The sequence below is a fragment of the Macrosteles quadrilineatus genome, unplaced genomic scaffold (genome assembly GCF_028750875.1).
Source record: "Macrosteles quadrilineatus isolate MER2022 unplaced genomic scaffold, UCM_ALF_1.0 Scaffold_9__3_contigs__length_116548681, whole genome shotgun sequence".
NCBI classification, from domain to species: Eukaryota; Metazoa; Arthropoda; class Insecta; order Hemiptera; family Cicadellidae; genus Macrosteles; species Macrosteles quadrilineatus.
In genome coordinates, this window is record NW_026542602.1 from 36,527,799 (window position 1) to 36,545,484 (window position 17,686).

The 17,686-nt window shown below is 33.4% G+C and overlaps 1 protein-coding gene and 1 non-coding gene across 2 annotated transcripts; both read right to left on the reverse strand.

Annotated features, from left to right (window-relative positions):
- Positions 1-1,579: 1,579 nt before the first annotated feature.
- On the reverse strand, positions 1,580-17,214 carry LOC129004392 (ras-related protein Rap1-like). The gene is made up of 6 exons (XM_054432963.1): positions 17,109-17,214; positions 10,261-10,392; positions 9,533-9,699; positions 9,082-9,170; positions 4,117-4,303; positions 1,580-3,281 (listed from the first exon to the last, which is right to left on the reverse strand). The coding sequence occupies exons 1-6, from the start codon at positions 17,159-17,161 to the stop codon at positions 3,028-3,030; spliced, it is 882 nt and encodes a 293-aa protein (XP_054288938.1). The 5' UTR covers positions 17,162-17,214; the 3' UTR covers positions 1,580-3,027.
- Positions 11,557-11,628, reverse strand: Trnad-guc (transfer RNA aspartic acid (anticodon GUC)). Its single transcript has one exon. It is a non-coding gene; the product is annotated as a tRNA-Asp (tRNA).
- Positions 17,215-17,686: the final 472 nt, after the last annotated feature.

The window sequence follows — 17,686 nt, forward strand, 5'->3', positions numbered from 1 at the left end:
TGGTGTTTGTATGTTGATGTTGATGTTCCATGATTCTCAGCTGGCTCAAAGTGCCCATGCGTACAAACGTCCTGTGCAAATGTTCCATTCATGATTTCTCTCACAAAACTATTGTTACCTTGTGATTATTTTTGTCATAATTTAGATAAGAGAATTTGTCCAAACTATTGGAAACTCCTATCTCGATGTTTGAACATACAAACATCGAAAATGTTGAAAGGCTTTTTTACGGAACAAAACTGATTTACCAGACAAAAATGGTTGTCCAAGCTGTTAAAAATTTGAAACCCATAGATTCTTAATGGATTTTATGTTGCACATTCTTACAAATTCTGTTATGTTTTTTCTTTCATGAACAATAAATAACAATTTTCAGTGGGTACACACACAGTAAAATTAATTAAAAAGTAGCAAAATGCTAGAACTGAAATATAACTCACTCCAACCATCCCATCCGTCAACATCCGCCCTACAGATTCCCAACAGATTACAGATTATTTAGTTGGACTGCTCTCCCTAAGCATTCTCTCAGAGAAATGAACTCTCTACAAATTGCACACCAGATCGGTGAACTGGCCGAAACAAAATTAAAACCCATCTACGGTGCTGTCACTTGGTACACAAACAACACTGGTTAACCCACAGCCCATAGTATACTACTTCCAAACTTCTAGTTTACAAAAATTTTAATTATGTCACCTTGTATTTTGTTGTGAAATTTTTAAAGATTTCATGTGACAGAAACTGTCATTCACTTAAGTTCATTAATGTATCTTATATTTTCCACATGTTTTAAATTTTAATATTTTTACTTTGTATAAAGTATTGTTTTCGCCACAATTTTTGAGTTGTGGGTAGATATATGTCCACCTGAGTCCATAAAAATGGGTTTCGAAGTGATGTCCTTGTGTAGTAAAATCAGATAAAAAACAGCTTGAACAAATTTGATTAAGATTTAGTATGTTATAGACTTCTTTAACTAATAGTATAACCCCCATCGCTGTAAAAAGTATGGTGCAAAAGTGATTGCAACTTATGTGATTTTCCCATGGACTGATTTTGATTGATAATTACTCATTAGTATATTATGGTCCTTTTTCCTTTTAACTCAAAACAAAGTGGTACAACCCCCATTGCTGTCAAAATAACAGTCTAAAAGTTATTGCAACTAGGTAGTTCTGTAATTTTCCTTATAAAATATCATAGTTACTCTCACCGCTTACCCATGATAAGAGTTGTTGACAAGTTAATTAGAGAAAGTATGTGTCAGTTTGTTGAAATCTTATTTTTATTGTTTGTCCATATAAAATTAGAGTTCACAATATTACACATTTCAGTTCCCAAAAAAGGATTTTCTTTCATTTAAAGTATTACCAGCATTAAACAAATATTACACACATTGTATATAATCATTTTTGGATACCTCAATTTGTTTATTTATGTTTTTTTTTTTTTTTTTAGATGGAGAGGCATAAATAAAAACTAGAATGTACAAAACTAGAAAATACATTTATTTACGTTTTATGTACAAATATATTCATCATTTAAACATATTAACAAAATAATTATAAAATCAGTCACAAATCTTTCATTTAACGTATACTCTATTATTCATGTAAATTCTAATAATTATTGCAACATTGTAATCAAACTGTTAGCAAACAACAAGATAAAATGTTTAGTTATACGTTATACTTTTAAGCTATTTCTAATTTAATATTATTATCAAATAATTAATATTTTCTGCCCCAAGAAAAGTGATGTACAAAATATATAAATACTTAACTTATATTTTACATGACATTAGTTAGACATCTTCACATATTCTTACCAAATTGATCTTACTAATTTTGTTTTATCTTGTATATCTTAACATATAAAAAACTCTACTTTGTTAATATTGTACGTGGCTATTTTTAAACTAGATTTTTAAACTAGCTTGACTAACTTTGTTATTCTGAACAAAAATACAGTTTTAATTAGTTATAAACATTGATACAGTCTTAAAATAATAAGCCTACAAATAATTCTTTGGGTAACAAGTTATACTTAACAAAATAACATTTTGTATGTATAGTTATATAAAAAACATACTATAAAACCAAATGAACACAATCCAAGAATAACTGTTAAAACTTAAAAGTATATGAACATAATAAAAAAATAACAAATTTGACAACTAATAAATAAAATAAACCTAATATAGATAATTTCTAACTACCAATATCCCAAAATAGGATGAAAAATGCACTTGCTGTAGGGCCTACTCTATTTTAATTTTTTTGTTATTGTAAGGCCTATGTCATTTTTTTATAAATTCCATGAGTTTTTTTTTTTTTTATTTAAAACGCTGATATGAATTAAACACGAATAAAATGCTGTTTGTAACATAGTGGTAGGTAGTAAATATAGTTGAAGATTTCAATATTTTTTACATATCATATAGATATGGATTTTCCTCTCTATGAGAGTCAGTAAAATATTTTAATTCCATATTCTAGCATTTAGTTGGATAACATAAAAAAAAAATCTAAATCAAGTTGTGTAACTATCGTGAAAAACACCATAAATACTATCCAAACCATCCCTTCCATGCATTTATATTTTATTGTATGGCTTTTTTTACTCACCGCCAATTCAAAGAAAACTAAATCATTACTACTTCAACTAGATTGTAGATGCAGTTCAAATAAAAGAAAAATCTTCAGTACAATATACTTGTGTTGTAATCTATTAGTATAATATTAAAATATACTACAAAATCTCATCTTAGTAGAGCTAAATCCAAAGCGGTGATACATTAAAATTTTGCTTCACTCTGAAAACTGGGAAAACCACAAGGAAGAGCAAAGAGTTATCGAATGGTAATCATTAACAATATGATCTGTAGTCTAATTCTTGCACCAAAAGATGCATCGTCATTTTAATTTCCTGTAGTATATCCACCATTAATAATAGTCATGGTCCCAAAAAAATTGGACTCTTAAAACTGAAAGTTTCACTCTACACTTCAACTGTCCACAACTGTTACAACTCATGGAGTTTGTGACAAGAATGGCTCTTGGCTATCCTTAGTTTGCTGAGAAGTCCTCGGAAGCTCGCGGAAGTTTTGGATCCTCGGTATTTGCGCCGTTTTCCCCGCTCTTGTCCTGATCTGTCTGCTCCAGTCCGGAATCTAATCTGCGCCAGTAGTCCTACCAACAACTCGTCTACGTTGTGGTTGATGACTACACTCACCTCGCTGTACTTACAGTTACAAGCTGTAGCTAGGATGCGACCCTCTGTGAACAAAAATTTTTATTAACTTTGGGAAAGTTATCATGTGACATTCCAATGATAAAACTACACGGTATTTTTAAAAGTTAAGGTGTTGCAACATCTGTTTGAGCTTTTATAAATGACCCTGGAAAATAAACAGCTGATTGGGATCAAAGCATCATGGATAATTTAACTTCATTCCACACTCAACTTTCATTTATATATAAAATACCCATTCACGTTATGTTGTTTTAAAAAGTAATGATAATGATATAGTTAAATAAACGCATGGACTATAGTTGAAAAATTTAAATATTCAAACCTAAGTTGCTTTGTAACAACCAGTTTTTAGAATAGGGTAAATAAAAATAAATATTAACATCCCCTACAATCTTGCAGTTAATTGTGATAAGGAAAAGAAAATGAGAGGAATAGGTAGATGATAATGAAAACTTGGGGGTGAGGGATGTGGAGGAAATATGAGTGAGATAAATGATATTTTGGAGTAGGAAGAAGAACTGTGGTACAGGGCAGAAGATGGGGTCACTCAGGTTGTGGAATAACAAGAATATAATAGGTAGGTAATTGTGTTGGCTTAGGTGTGGTTTAAACGTTAAAAGTATTAGGTAAAGATTAAATCACAGCTTCACCTAGTACAAAAGGTCAAAGTAGCCAGGGGTAGCTTTACCCATACCCTCCATTAATAAACTTTTCCTGGACCTTCAAATTCAGGAAAATATGTTATATCATATTTTACCCTTTGCACGTGACACTATTAACTCTGAAGATTAATAAATTGGGTTGATTTAGAGTATTAGTTGAATATATAGGATATTTTAGTTCCGTAATGTTACTCACCCTGTTCTGAGACCAGACGTGAGCGAGCCAAGTCTATTTTGTTGGCCACTAGTATGATCGCTCGGCCATCTGCCGCCCCAGCAGTGACCAGTGTCTCCAGTACTCTCTGTGCTCGGACAAAACTGGCCCTGTCAGTCACGGAGTAGACGACCACCAACCCACGCATCCACCTCCAGTTGGACTTGTCCTGCAAACAAAACAACTTTGGATTGAGTCGTTAATTTGAATCAACAATATATTATGAGTGGTTGAATTTGTTGTGTTAATGAATGAAAATTTTCACCTAGTTGTTGATTTAAAAACTACTGTATTACAGAATATGTCTGTGTTCAGAGAATATTCTATAGCTTTTAAACCCCCAAAATAGTCAACCAAGTAGCTATAGTTGGTTTAGTGTTATTTATTTCAAGTCTAAAACAACAAATTTTACTAAGTAAGTTACTTTCTGTCTTCTTTTTCCATGCCATTTTCAGATTATCAGTGTTGTAGAAATAAGAGGGTAACTGCGCAAAACCATCTTTTTTGTAACTCTGTAAAAGAAACAGAGTCTGTATTTGACTATTAAGTAGGTTAAACATTGCTCTAATTTATTTGCTTGTCCCTTTATGAAAATACCCCCGCCGCAGCAAACCTGACGCCTAAGCGAATTTCCATTTGGCTGAATTGATTTCCAATTGATCTATTTAAATAACATTAGGTTTAACGAGTACCTAGGTTTGCTGCTACAAAGGAAACTAATAAAGTGTGTGTTTTAAGTAAAATAATTATTGCTTAGTATAAAATGAATATATTTGCCAAGTTTGATCAAAAGATATCCATAAACAAGCAAACTACAACATTTTACAATATTCTCCATAAGAATAACATGGGAATTTTAAATTTACCATTTTTTTAGTTTACTCCGTAACCAATAACCGTACAAAAACACTTTGATATACTGAATTGTTTGTTTTTTTAAGCTCTTTAAGAAGGTTTAGAGAAAAATTGGGAAATTTTGTGTTTTGAGGGTCAAAATTGAGAAAAACCAATTTTTACCCCATAAAACCCTGTTCCCATGGTCCGATCATGCTGGATCGCGAACTCATTCAAGTTTATCCCGCCTTACACCTTCAAACCAAATTTCATCAAAATCGGATAAAAATTACTCAAGTTATCGTGTTCACGGACACATATATATATATATCTAATATATAAAATTATCGTGTCACAGTGTTTGTCTGCAAACTCCTCCGGAACGACTTCACCGATCGTTATGAAATTTGGTGTGTAAATTCTGTAGGTATGCGAATCGGACGTAAACTATTTCCCGTTTCGAAATTCTTAAAAGGGCTCCGCCCCAGTGGCTCTGGAGTTTCCCATGTTAACCTTATGAGAAATGGAATTAATGAATCTTAACAGCTGTTTCAATTAAACAAGTTGGTTCTGTTCTATGATGTTCAATAGCATTAAAGTTACAAGGATTACCAACAGGGTGCAGCACTATTATTTCTTTTACATTTATGACAACAGCTAATTTGCAACCAAAAGGTGAGTGAGCGTAGCGAACGAACTTCAACCTGGAGGCGAGTGAGCGTAGCGAACGAGCTAACCCTAAGGCAAGTGAGCGCAGCGAACGAGCTCCAACCTAAAGGTGAGTGAACGTAGCGAACGAGCTCCAATCCAAAGGTCAAATCAAATCAAATCAAATCAAAACATTCTTTATTCATTATAGTTTCACATTACATGAACTTGAATAGAGTCATAAGCTAAATTCAAAATTGCTTACTGCTAATTAAATACATAAAAAGAGTACAAAAATTACTTTACTTGAACTTTTAACAAAACCATGACTTTAAGGATAACAGTATTTGGAATTCAAATTAAGTTAGGCCTAACTGTTTTTTACTAATACTAAAGAATTCTGTTACTGAGTAGCAGGGAGTTCTTAAAAAATATTCCTTTAAGAGCTTCTTGAATTTATTAAATTTTGTTTCTTTTCGGATGTGAGCTGGTATAGACTGGAGAAATTTTAGCCCTATGTAAGATGTCTTTTTAGTGTAAAATTTGAGATTATGCCGAGGTAGGTTAATTTTTAATCTGGTGTTATATACTAATTGTTCTGTTGAGCTGGATGATAGTTGGATCTGTTTTGCATAAATTATTGTTTCATAAATATAAAGACTATGAACTGTTAATATTTGTAATTCACGAAAGATGCTCTTGACTGGCTCTTTCTTTTTAAGATTTTTCATCACCCTGATAGCTTTTTTCTGTTTAATTAGTACTTTATCTAAATTAGTTTTTGTTGTTGCCCCGTATAGAACAATTCCATATGAAATATGTGAATGTATTAATGAGAAATAAACAACTCTTAAAGTGTCTAAACTGCATACTCTGAACATCTGTCGCAGCGCATGGATACCGGAAGATACCTTTTTAACCACATAGTTCACATGGCCCTCCCAAGATAGATGTTTATCGATAATTAGACCAAGAAATTTTGTTTGCTTTACTTGGTTTATTCTTTCTGATTTTATGCAAATGTTTGGTTCAAAATTTTGTCTACGTTGTTTAGTGGAAAATGATATAAAATTGGATTTTTCTGTGTTAATAAGCAGATTTTTTCGGTCAAGGAATTCTTTTATGGATAAAAGACTCTCCTGAGAAAACGTTTCAATCTGTTGTTTTGATCTTCCGGGAATAAGCACATTACAATCATCAGCAAACAGACACATAGACCCGCCGTTACCAGGAATCGCTCCTGGCATACCTCTAATATAGCAGAGAAAAAGTAGAGGCCCCAGGATCGATCCCTGCGGCACCCCATATTTCAGCGTCTGATGCTGAGATCTACATTTTTCAACGTACTTTGTGTTTGCATGCTCCACAACATAATCCAGTTCAACAAATTGGTTTCTGTTTTCTAGATATGATGTAAACCATGCAAGCTCTTTTCCATAGATTCCCATTTCTTTTAGTGAAGTCAACAATGTACTATGTGACACGCTGTCAAATGCCCTACTAAGATCCAAAAAGATTCCTACAACATTTTCTCCTCTGTCAACAGCATTTATTATAGTTTCTATGAATTCAATACCAGCTGTTATTGCTGATTTGCCCTGCCGAAAGCCATGTTGTTCTTTATCAAATAGTTGATTATTTTCCAGATATTTATAGACCTGAATGTAAACAATGCGTTCAAAAATTTTTGAAAAAACAGGTAAGAGAGAGATAGGGCGGTAACAGGAGGGATCAGTTTTATTACCTTTTTTAAAAATGGGAATTACTTTAGCCAATTTTAATTTTGAAGGAAAGATTCCTGAAATAAGAGAAGAGTTTATGATATGTGTTAGTGGTTTCTGGATAATGTGTATTGATTTTTTAACTATGGTGATTGGAATTTCATCAAAACCTGCAGAGTACTTGTTTTCAAAGGAAAGGACCACTTTAGTGAGGTGTTCTTCCGTTATTGTGTGAAACTTAAATGACTTATCTGTAGGTAAAATATTTTTCTGGATATCTGTTTTTTGTGTAAGTGAAGGAGAAATGTGTGGCAATATAAGCTTTTCCACAGCTGATACAAAGAAATTATTTAAGTTGTTACTGACAGCTACTGGATGCTTAAGGAGTTTACCATTTTGCTCTATACATATCGGTATGTTGCTGGTAAAATCACTTTTTGAGTTAAGCTTTATTTCACTTTTAATTATGTTCCACGTTGCCTTAGTTTTATTAGAAGAGTGTTTTATTTTCTCATTATAAAATGTTTGTTTGGCTTGGTGTATTGATTCTTTTAGTTCCTTTTTCTTAACCTTTATCTTTTGATATGTGTCAAAATTTTGTCTTATCCTACCTAGCTTTTCCAGTTCATTTATCTCACTCTTTTTTTTAAATAACTCCTTTGAATTCCATTTACATTTACTATATCCACTATCTGCACTTAAAACTTTGGGAAAATTAACATCAAAAATGTAACTAAAAATAGAAAAAAATGCATCATACTTTTTATCTACAGATGACTGGTAAACATCATACCAAGTCTCATTGCCTAAATCACTGAGAAAGGTTTTTAAGTTATTCTCTGTAAATTTTCTGTGCCTTTTCTTTGTTTTCTTTTTATTCTTACTTTTTAAATCCACAATTTCAAGAAGTTGTGCATCGTGATCAGACACATGAGTAATGATTCCGGTTACAATTAATTGCACATGATCTATATTAGTGATAATATTGTCTATTGCTGATCTAGTTTTCAGTGTAACCCTAGTAGGAAAATTTACTTTATATGACATATTATACATTCTCAAAATGCTCAAAAATCTATAATACAATAATACCTAAGGTGAGTGAGCGTAGCGAACGAACTTCAACCAGGACGTGATTGAGTGATGCGAACGAGAGAGGCGAGTGAGCGTAGCGAACGAGCTAACCTGAAGGCAAGTGAGCGCAGCGAACGAGCTCCAACCTAAAGGTGAGTGAGCGTAGCGAACGAGCTCCAACCCAAAGGTGAGTGAGCGTAGCGAACGAACTTCAACCAGGACGTGATTGAGCGATGCGAACGAGATCATCTTGAAAATTAAACCTAACGGTACTTTCTTTCCATCGGTCTGTCTTAGGGGAAACCTATAACTTAAGCGATACGAAGTTCGCCGGGTCAGCTAGTATATATATATATATATATATATATACATATATAAAAATTTGAACGAGTGGTGTTTTTGGCCTCTGGGGACATCAAAATGAAAAAGTAAATCGGTCCCGGGCCTAAGTCTTACCATGAGACCTACGGTAATAGCTACTTCCCTATAGGGAAATTCGCTAAAAACCGCAAAAAATGCAACTGATAGTATTTTACATTTGAATCTTCTCTGAAAATAAAAAAATGAGAACTTAGAAGCCAATTATCTAAAATAATTTCCTCTGCTAATTCTAAACCATACCGGTAACCATTTTTTTTTTTTATGTGTTGTTAGTTGGAGGATTGTTTACCTCGACAACGTTGTCCCTCATTGGAGTAAATGTAAGTTCTGATTCTTCCCCATCAAGAAGCACTGATACTGTCCTCTCTTCATCGTCACCTGCAACAAGTTAGATAGTTAGACAATTGTTTAGCCAATCTTCTTACAAAAATCTGAAAACAACAAAACAAGTACAGCCGGGTTAAGCTTCAAACCTAAAAAACCATCTGACATCTTCTAGAATCAATGAAGACTACATTACTTATCGGTTGCTATGGCAAGCACATATCCACTCAACTACTCAGTCATAGTAAGACTTAATTCTCAATATTATTGCTGATCAATTTTATGTTGAACTCTTAACGATAGCAATGCTTTGAAAACCAATCAACTAAGGCAGGAGCTTAATTAGTTTAAATCTTAGCTAACTAAACAGGTTACTTACTGGTTGAGTGTTTGAAACTAGTTTACTTAATACTTACAATTGCCCTGGTCAAAGCCGTGTAGATAGCGGTACTCGGATGTCATGAACTGAGAGATGAGTGAGTTCTTGCCTACAGACGACGCTCCGATGACGGCCACCTCGTAGGCACCCTGCAGAGTTGCCTGGGGCACGGGCGACCTGCGCGGGGGCGAATCCACCTCACCCCTGCGGCGACAAAGATTATTAGGTATACCTTTTACTGTTGGATAATAACATATTGTACATTTTATCTTGGTTATTGTCCACGAGTACATGCTCCGAGGAGGAGTAGGGAGTCAAAGAGAAGCAAGACGCCACAGTAAACATCGACTGTAATGGTATTGTACATTTGATCATTAAATCTAATGTTGATATGGTTTTTTTCCTAATTTAATCTGTATAAAGTTAAAAGAAGAAAGATAATTGGAACTCCTCATTCCCATGACTTCATTAAATCGCCTTCTTCCAATAACAATGCTTAAAATGAATAGATTGGTAAATTAAGTTTGTACTGTACTTTTTGGTGTGATATTTGCTTAGTAGTAAGTTAATAATGTTTAGTCATCAATTACAATTACTGCTGTTTGAATATCAATTATCAAAATACCCACGCCACAGCAAACCTGCAGAATAAGCCAATTTCCATTTACCTGGCTGGATTTCTACTAAAATATTCTAATAATTCTAATTTTGCCTACAAGTTTCTCAAATAATAAAGTTCTCTAATTATGTGATTCCAACACTCACCCTGATGACTCCATTGATGTGACACTGTGACCACTGGTTGACCTTTTGACCTTGAAAGAGTCACCTCTGTTGACCACCTTCCTCCCAGAGATAGAAAAATGGCGGACTGTACAATACTCTTCCCCTTCACCGCTAAAAAGAATAAAAATTAATTTATTAGTTGTCTTTTAGAGAGTAAAACAGTTTGATATAGGATACATTTGAAAATAATTGATTGAATCAAAATAGAAGATTAATTGAATTGACTATGATGATTAGATGATTATAACTAGCTCATCCTTGGTGCAAAAAAAAGTGAATTATGGTTAAAATGGAGGAGTGATGAACTAGAGTACTTTGTGAGATCAAAAAAGTACAGTAGAACCTTGATAATAAGACTCTCATAGGGATTGTAAAATAAGACTTGTTATCAAGTTGACTTCTTATTAAGGTTTGGAATAACATGTGATTAGGGGTAAAAGAATTTTAAGAGGACTTGAAAATGACACTTTTTGTCAAGGGCAACTTTTTTATCGAGGGTCTTCTTATCAAGGTTCCACTGTATGTGTGTTCATTAAATGTAATTACCATATTTGTATATAAGATTTATGATTAAAAAAATAAATTTATATGACATTTTTTATGCAATGTCTTTTGTTTTGGCTAAACAATATTTTAAAATTTAAATTTTATTACCTGAAATAACATCTGAATATAGATAGGCTACACATTTGAAAATAATTGATTGAATCAAAATAGGAGATAACTGAATTGACTATGATGATTATAACCAGCTGAACCAGCTCATCCTTGGTGCAATAAAATAGTCAATAGTGTAGACAAATTAGCAGTATTTCAAGTGAATTATGGTTAAAATTGTGGAGTGATGAACTAGAGTATCAAAAAAAGTATACTTGTGTTCATTAAATGAAATTACCATATTTGTATACAAGATTTATGATAAAAAATAAATTTAAATGACATCTGTTGATGCAATGTCATTTGTTTTGGCTAAAAATATTTTCAAATTTTAATTGTAGTATGAAATAACATCTGAATATCAAACATCCTTGCATTTAGTCAGGTTTATGTTTGACGGAACATCACCCAATAACATATTCTATAATAACATTACTGTATGTACTTATCATAAATTACAAATATCAGGTGCATAATAATTATTGTATTAGAAATCGACAACTCATATTTCGAACAAAATGTAAATGCATATTGTATATTCATTGTTTAAGACAAATTTTTAAATTAATTACAGCATTGAAACATGTCTGGGAGTGCGAGGTGCTGACAAAAAGTTACCTCCCCGGCCGGGAATCGAACCCGGGTCTCCCGCGTGACAGGCGGGGATACTGACCACTATACTACCGAGGACTTGATCATCGGCTGCTGAAATTTTACTCATAGCATAGCATTTGCTAAAATGGATTTAAAGCCAAATTTATAAAATGTAGAAATTGTAGTAAGAATATTAAAATATTAGAATTGTAGTGAAATGCCGTCACTGCGATCCTGATATTATGTAGGATGTATGTTAAATTTGTTGGAGTAATTAAATTATAACAGTTAATTAATCGTTCGGAATAACTTTCAGCTTTCATTCTATGAATTAATGGACTTCCTTTACGTATAAGTACAGTACGTTGTATTTGAGATAGAGATACAATATAGCATTAGTGAACACAACAACACACTACTACTACTGTATTAAATTTATACTTTATACATGGACAATGGCTTTGGATGTTGAAATAGTTACAATATTTTCAAAGTACAGAATGATTTATGTTTAAATAAACAAACTTCACTGTTAAGAAAAGTACTTCTATGTGCTCTAAAATGCTATTTATCCAACAACAACAAAGGCATAAGTTAATGAACGGAAACCGAGCAAGTTTATTTCCAGAGCGAACCTTGTAACCGTCAGAAGTCGCTGGATTTATTTCAACAGACTTCAAAGTGGTCGTTTCCTTCATTATTTCGAGCTAGGCCTATTTACACTTTTAGCATCATCGCAAGACGAATCGTCGCGACGTTAGCTGTCTTTGTAATTGGCCAGCTTTGGTAGGCTTTGATGACCAATCGCTAATCAGCTGTTCTGTCAGTCAGATGTTCCGACCTATCCCAACAGCTGTTTTGGCCGTCTGCCAAACAGGACAGTTCGTCGCTTCGTTGCTTCCTGGGGTTCTATTGAGTAGATTGCGAAAGATTCGCTGGGAATAGATTTTGTTTCTGCTCCCATTCGTATTTATGACCCGTGTCAACGTACGGTTCTTGAGCCTATTTTTGTTTTGTTGTGCAATGCTTGGTTTGAGCGTATTGACAAATACTGTATATTAGTAACTTGAGTATTCTTTGTTGAGAGTCCTGCAATCCTTTGGGCTAAAATATTGAATTCTCTGTTCCCTGTTTGACTTGTCGAAAAAGTATCCCCAGTGGGTTTGGGTAATTGCATATTATATATTGTTTACATTTCGATATAGGCGTTATAGCGGCGCAAAACAAATGAGATCTTCATGCCCGACCATATTCTGAGATGTCAAGATTGTGATCGTGATCAAAATAAACAAATTTTGTATTAAAAAAACAACAGATGATTAGCTAATATGAAAACGAAATTTATTAATTTACTATATTCTATCCAATGCCATATAAATCATGGGTACTGTACCGTACTTGGTACTTGGACGATTAATACGTCAAACGTGACGTATAAACATATGCTCTTTAATTTGGAAACACCATAGATTAAAACTACTTCCTTATAAAGATTTGTCATAATTTTATCGCTTATAAAACAGTTTTAAGACAGTTTACCTGTCCGGTATGTTAGATTATAAAATATAGGACGAGAAGACTATCCTACTATACTATACTATACTTGCGCAATATCCAATAAGTCATAATAATAACCCCCGTAGCAGTTGTTTTCATTACTGATGGTAACTTTATGTGTTTAACTTAATTTTTGGTTTATCTTAAATAGATTGATTCCCGATTCTCTTTACAGTATCTACTTACTACGTCAAGGACATGGAAAATTAATTTGTTTACAAATAGTTGTGTTTGGTTACAACAGTTTATAATTTATAATTTTGTAAAATACTGTACAATGAAAATAATCATGAAACATTGAAACGGTATTAGCAAATTGAACAGAGATAAACTAACAATCCTTCTTTAATATTGTAATCAGCTGATTCAACAGGGTAACTAATCTATTTATCAGGGAGTGTATGCAATCATAGATAAAACATCTATGACGCAATCTTGCGCATTCAAATGTAACCAAACATGGACACGCATCAAAACAAGACTGCATGTGTTTACGTTTACAATAGGATCAGAAAATCTCTTTGGTATCCAAAGTCCATGGCCTGGTATTATCGGAATCTGAATCTGTAACAACCCTTTTATCTGTACAGTAGCATCACTCAGACAATAAACTTTACTTTCCTCATAGTTAATTGTCGTCGTTGGGACGATTTGTCTCCGAAATGAGTCAGTGTTTATTTGGACTCTATTCCTTGGATCAGTCATTACTGTTATTTTATTATATGTCTTGTGATACATCTCTGAGCATTTTCCTACGATAAAGACATCTAAAACTCGATTTAAAAATTGTTAATGACAATTTTTGGGAATTCCTTTTATATTTTCCTACGTATTAATTTTCTCCTTTTTTAACGGGTAAATTACGACTGTTTGAAAACAAAATGGGACAAAAATTATGTGAGATCAGCCTCGAAATTAGCAAAAATTCAAAATGGAACAAACAGAATAAATTGACTGTACAGTAGGTAAACAAACGACTTCCATGTGAAGTTTATATCTGGACAGTAAACAAAACTGCAAACAATCAAGATGTGATGGCGAGTGTGTTTACAAAGATACAGTGAACACTACACAGTGGTCGCTGATGACGTCAAAAGTGCATGTGTGTGTGTGAAGTGTGTGTGAGCAAGTGTTCTGAAAGCTAATGAAAATAACTGATTTGAAAGGAACCATAACAGATAGTGTTTTATTTGAATGCAGCCATCCAAATGTTGCGTTTCTGAAACCTTAGACATTTTTTGTGTTTTATCGTTTAATGTTAACAAATTTAACTACAGTACAAACATTTTGTTGTATTGACTTTGGGCACAACTGCATTTAGCAAATCGCGGTGGCATTGGATGCTTCCTATGGATCTATGAGATGTGATAAAATTCTTATTCATTGTAAAATCTGAAGGGTGTTTTGAAGTGAGTTTCATGATTGAATTCAAGTGCGATGATGTTGACTTGTTTTCCTCTTATTTTAGAAAATATTTCTGGAAATCGCTTAACTCTTTGTTTAAAATGAGGGCAAGCAAGAGTTTTAAAAATTAAACTTTCTTTGGTGTTAAAATTTGTAACATAATAGAAAATTTAAATATCAAAATGTACTGTAGCGAGACATTCTGTATGACGGGTTTCAGTGAACGTATCAGTTCTACGATTTTCGGAATGGTAAACTACCATAATTTTAGACCTAATATGGATCTTCTATATAAGTTCCGCGGAGCTGTTAAGAAATACAGAAATTTTGTTGTATTCTCGCTAGAGAAATTTTTCTCTTTTTATGTGCACTTGACTGAGGAAAGTTGCCGGGAGTAAAATCTACTGACTCAGTATTTTTTTCGATTTAAAAATCCCCTACAGGAACTCTGCCCATAAGGCTTTCGAGGTTACTGTGGTACGTTTCTGTGTATTAATTTATTGATTGGTTTCTAAAACTTAATTGTAATACGTCTATTTATTTTATGCTTGTGCCATAAGTTAAAAAATTGTAAAATCCGGAAAGACAGTTCTTACTAAAAAGAAGTATGGAAAAAGATCATGTCAAATTACTACCTGGTAGGTATCCGATTCGAAAAATTTGCTTCAATGGGACTTACTTTAATTACAAATTTTAAACAGAAAATTTAAGCAGGGTGAGTGGATTGCAGGGAATGATCTCTGTAGCTTTGCTGCTAAAGACGTTTCTTCAAAGTCCAATGATTAAGGTCAGAATTTTTCCAGTTTCTAAACATCGAAATCTCCTGATTTTCTCAAGCTCGAGCCGAAAATTATCTGGTTCTCGGATGAACACGAATTAAAACCCATAACCCTCATCTACTTGTATTAACTCCAATATAACATTGATAATGTCCTTAAAATTGGAGGTTATCTGAACATCTACAATATGTAAGTAGGAATTAAGGAAACCCGTTTCATCAGGTCTGTAGTAAACGTAGTAAAGTCTGCTGCACTTATAACACGATAACAATGCAGTATGTAACATGAATTATTTTGAGCAAGTTGTACAATACAAACGTATAAGTGTCGTTATCACAAAGAGTCAACAGTTAAAAAGGTTAACTTAAAAGTTTCTCCTTGAAAAGTTACATTTTCTGCACGTCTCAATTATGTATAAACTGGCGCAAATGATTATGCTTTTTCAAACAACTCATTCTAAATCTAATTCTTGCTTAGTATAACACTGCAATTTAAACAAAAACACAAATAATATCAATCTTATTCTACCTTTTCAAAAAGTGTTTCATACTTAAGTTAAATTTTTATCTTTGTTACCGTTGAAAATTAATTGTTGTTGTGTTAATATTTTAAAATTGGCAGCTGTTATCTGTTTACAATATGCATACAGTGTTTGACATAATGAGTAATCAATTATAAACACCAACACTTCTAAATAACAATACAGGACAGAATAATGCCTTAACATTTTATATTTATTAGTCACTAGCTGTACCCGCGGGCTTCGCCCCGTTTAGCTTCATAAGTATTTGCATGGCTCATTCACGTCCTGGTTGAAGTTCGTTCGCTACGCTCACTCACCTTTAGGTTGGAGCTCGTTCGCTGCGCTCACATGCCTTCAGGTTAGCTCGTTCGCTACGCTAACTCGCCTCAAGGTTGAAGTTCGTTCGCTACGCTCACTCACCTTTTAGTTGGAAATAAGCTGTTGTCATAAATAAAAAAAAAAATTAATAGTGCTGCACCCTGTTGGTAATCCTTGTAACTTTTATGCTGTTGAACATCATAGAACAGAACCAACTTGTTTAATTGAGACAGCTGTTAAGATTCATTAATTCCTTTTAAATATGAAAAATCATAAGATTAACATGGGAAACTACAGAGCCACTGGGGCGGAGCCCGAAAGGGTCTTTGAGATAAGAATATGCTTTAATGTTAATCGGGAATGTGAGCTATCATCATGCCAAATTTCAGCCCAATCCGTCCAGTAGTTTATGCGTGATTGAGCAACAAACACACACACAAACACACACACAAACATACACACAAACATACACACAAACTCACAAACTTTCAGATTTATAATATTAGTAAGATTCATAAGGATGATCTATAAGTTGTTTACCCTGTACTTTTGTTTACTGATGTAGACAAATTTCTAGTTTTAAAATTTATACTTAACATGGTCGAATAAGCCACTGAGTGTGCTATTGTAAAATTATATTGTGATTTATTTTATTTTATTTTTTTATTTACCAACGGCAATACACCAATTTACAAAGATAATCAGTAGTTAGTGATAATCGGCTAGTAATAAGAATTTAAGTGACTAAAGTATGGAATTAGTTGTCGAGTTGTTCTGTTGGCCAGGCTTCTTTCTGGCTTGGTCAATTTGCATCAGTGCACAGTGCATATGGCAATTCAACTACCTCAACTAGTCTTAACACTTTGTAATATGGAATGTCAAGATCTATCCATAGTCATTTAACAATATGACCTACACATAGTCACACATAAATTAAACTTGATCATAGAAATAAAAAACATAATTATACATTTAGAAACATATATATTACTTACTCCATGTCTAGACTGCCTCGTGTATCCAACAGCTGAGAGATTTCCTTCTTCATGCTCACTCACGGCTGCTACAGCACTGTACTGACTACTGACTGACTGCGGCCGGCCCGCGTGTGTTATATGAGGCACGGCCGTGTAGATTCTGCGTACCCCCCACCCCCCTGGGGCTTCTCTATACACTGATTACTCGTGCTGGGAATACGCTTGGCACCGGGCACCGGTGAAATACGCGTATTAATTGAGTTTAATTGGTTTGAGTTTTAACTAATTTGATTTAAAAGTTTTTCAATCCATGCAACTTAATTCAATGTTTGCAAAACTTGGGTCTACTTATGATAAGTGATATTATGCTAGACACAGAGAGTCTATATTTTATTTCATACGGCATACACAATGTTTACAAACATCATAACGGAAATCCAAGATGGCATACATCTACAATAACACTAACTTATGCAATGAAATGGTAAACACAAAATGGTACGTAACATAAATAGTAGTTTTTTTGTGACATGGCATGATTTTATATCGTCATATAAGCATGATAAGTTGCCAAGTATTTTGAACATTGAAAAGAT

Coding starts and splice junctions, on each gene's coding strand:
- LOC129004392 (XM_054432963.1), bottom strand. CDS start 17,161: ATGAAGAAGGAAATCTCTCAGCTGTTGGATACACGAGGCAGTCTAGAC. Junction 10,393..17,108: donor CGAGGCAGTCTAGACATGGA/GTAAGTAATATA, acceptor TATTCTTTTTAG/CGGTGAAGGGGAAGAGTATT. Junction 4,304..9,081: donor TGAGGGACAACGTTGTCGAG/GTAAACAATCCT, acceptor TTTTGTTTGCAG/GACAAGTCCAACTGGAGGTG.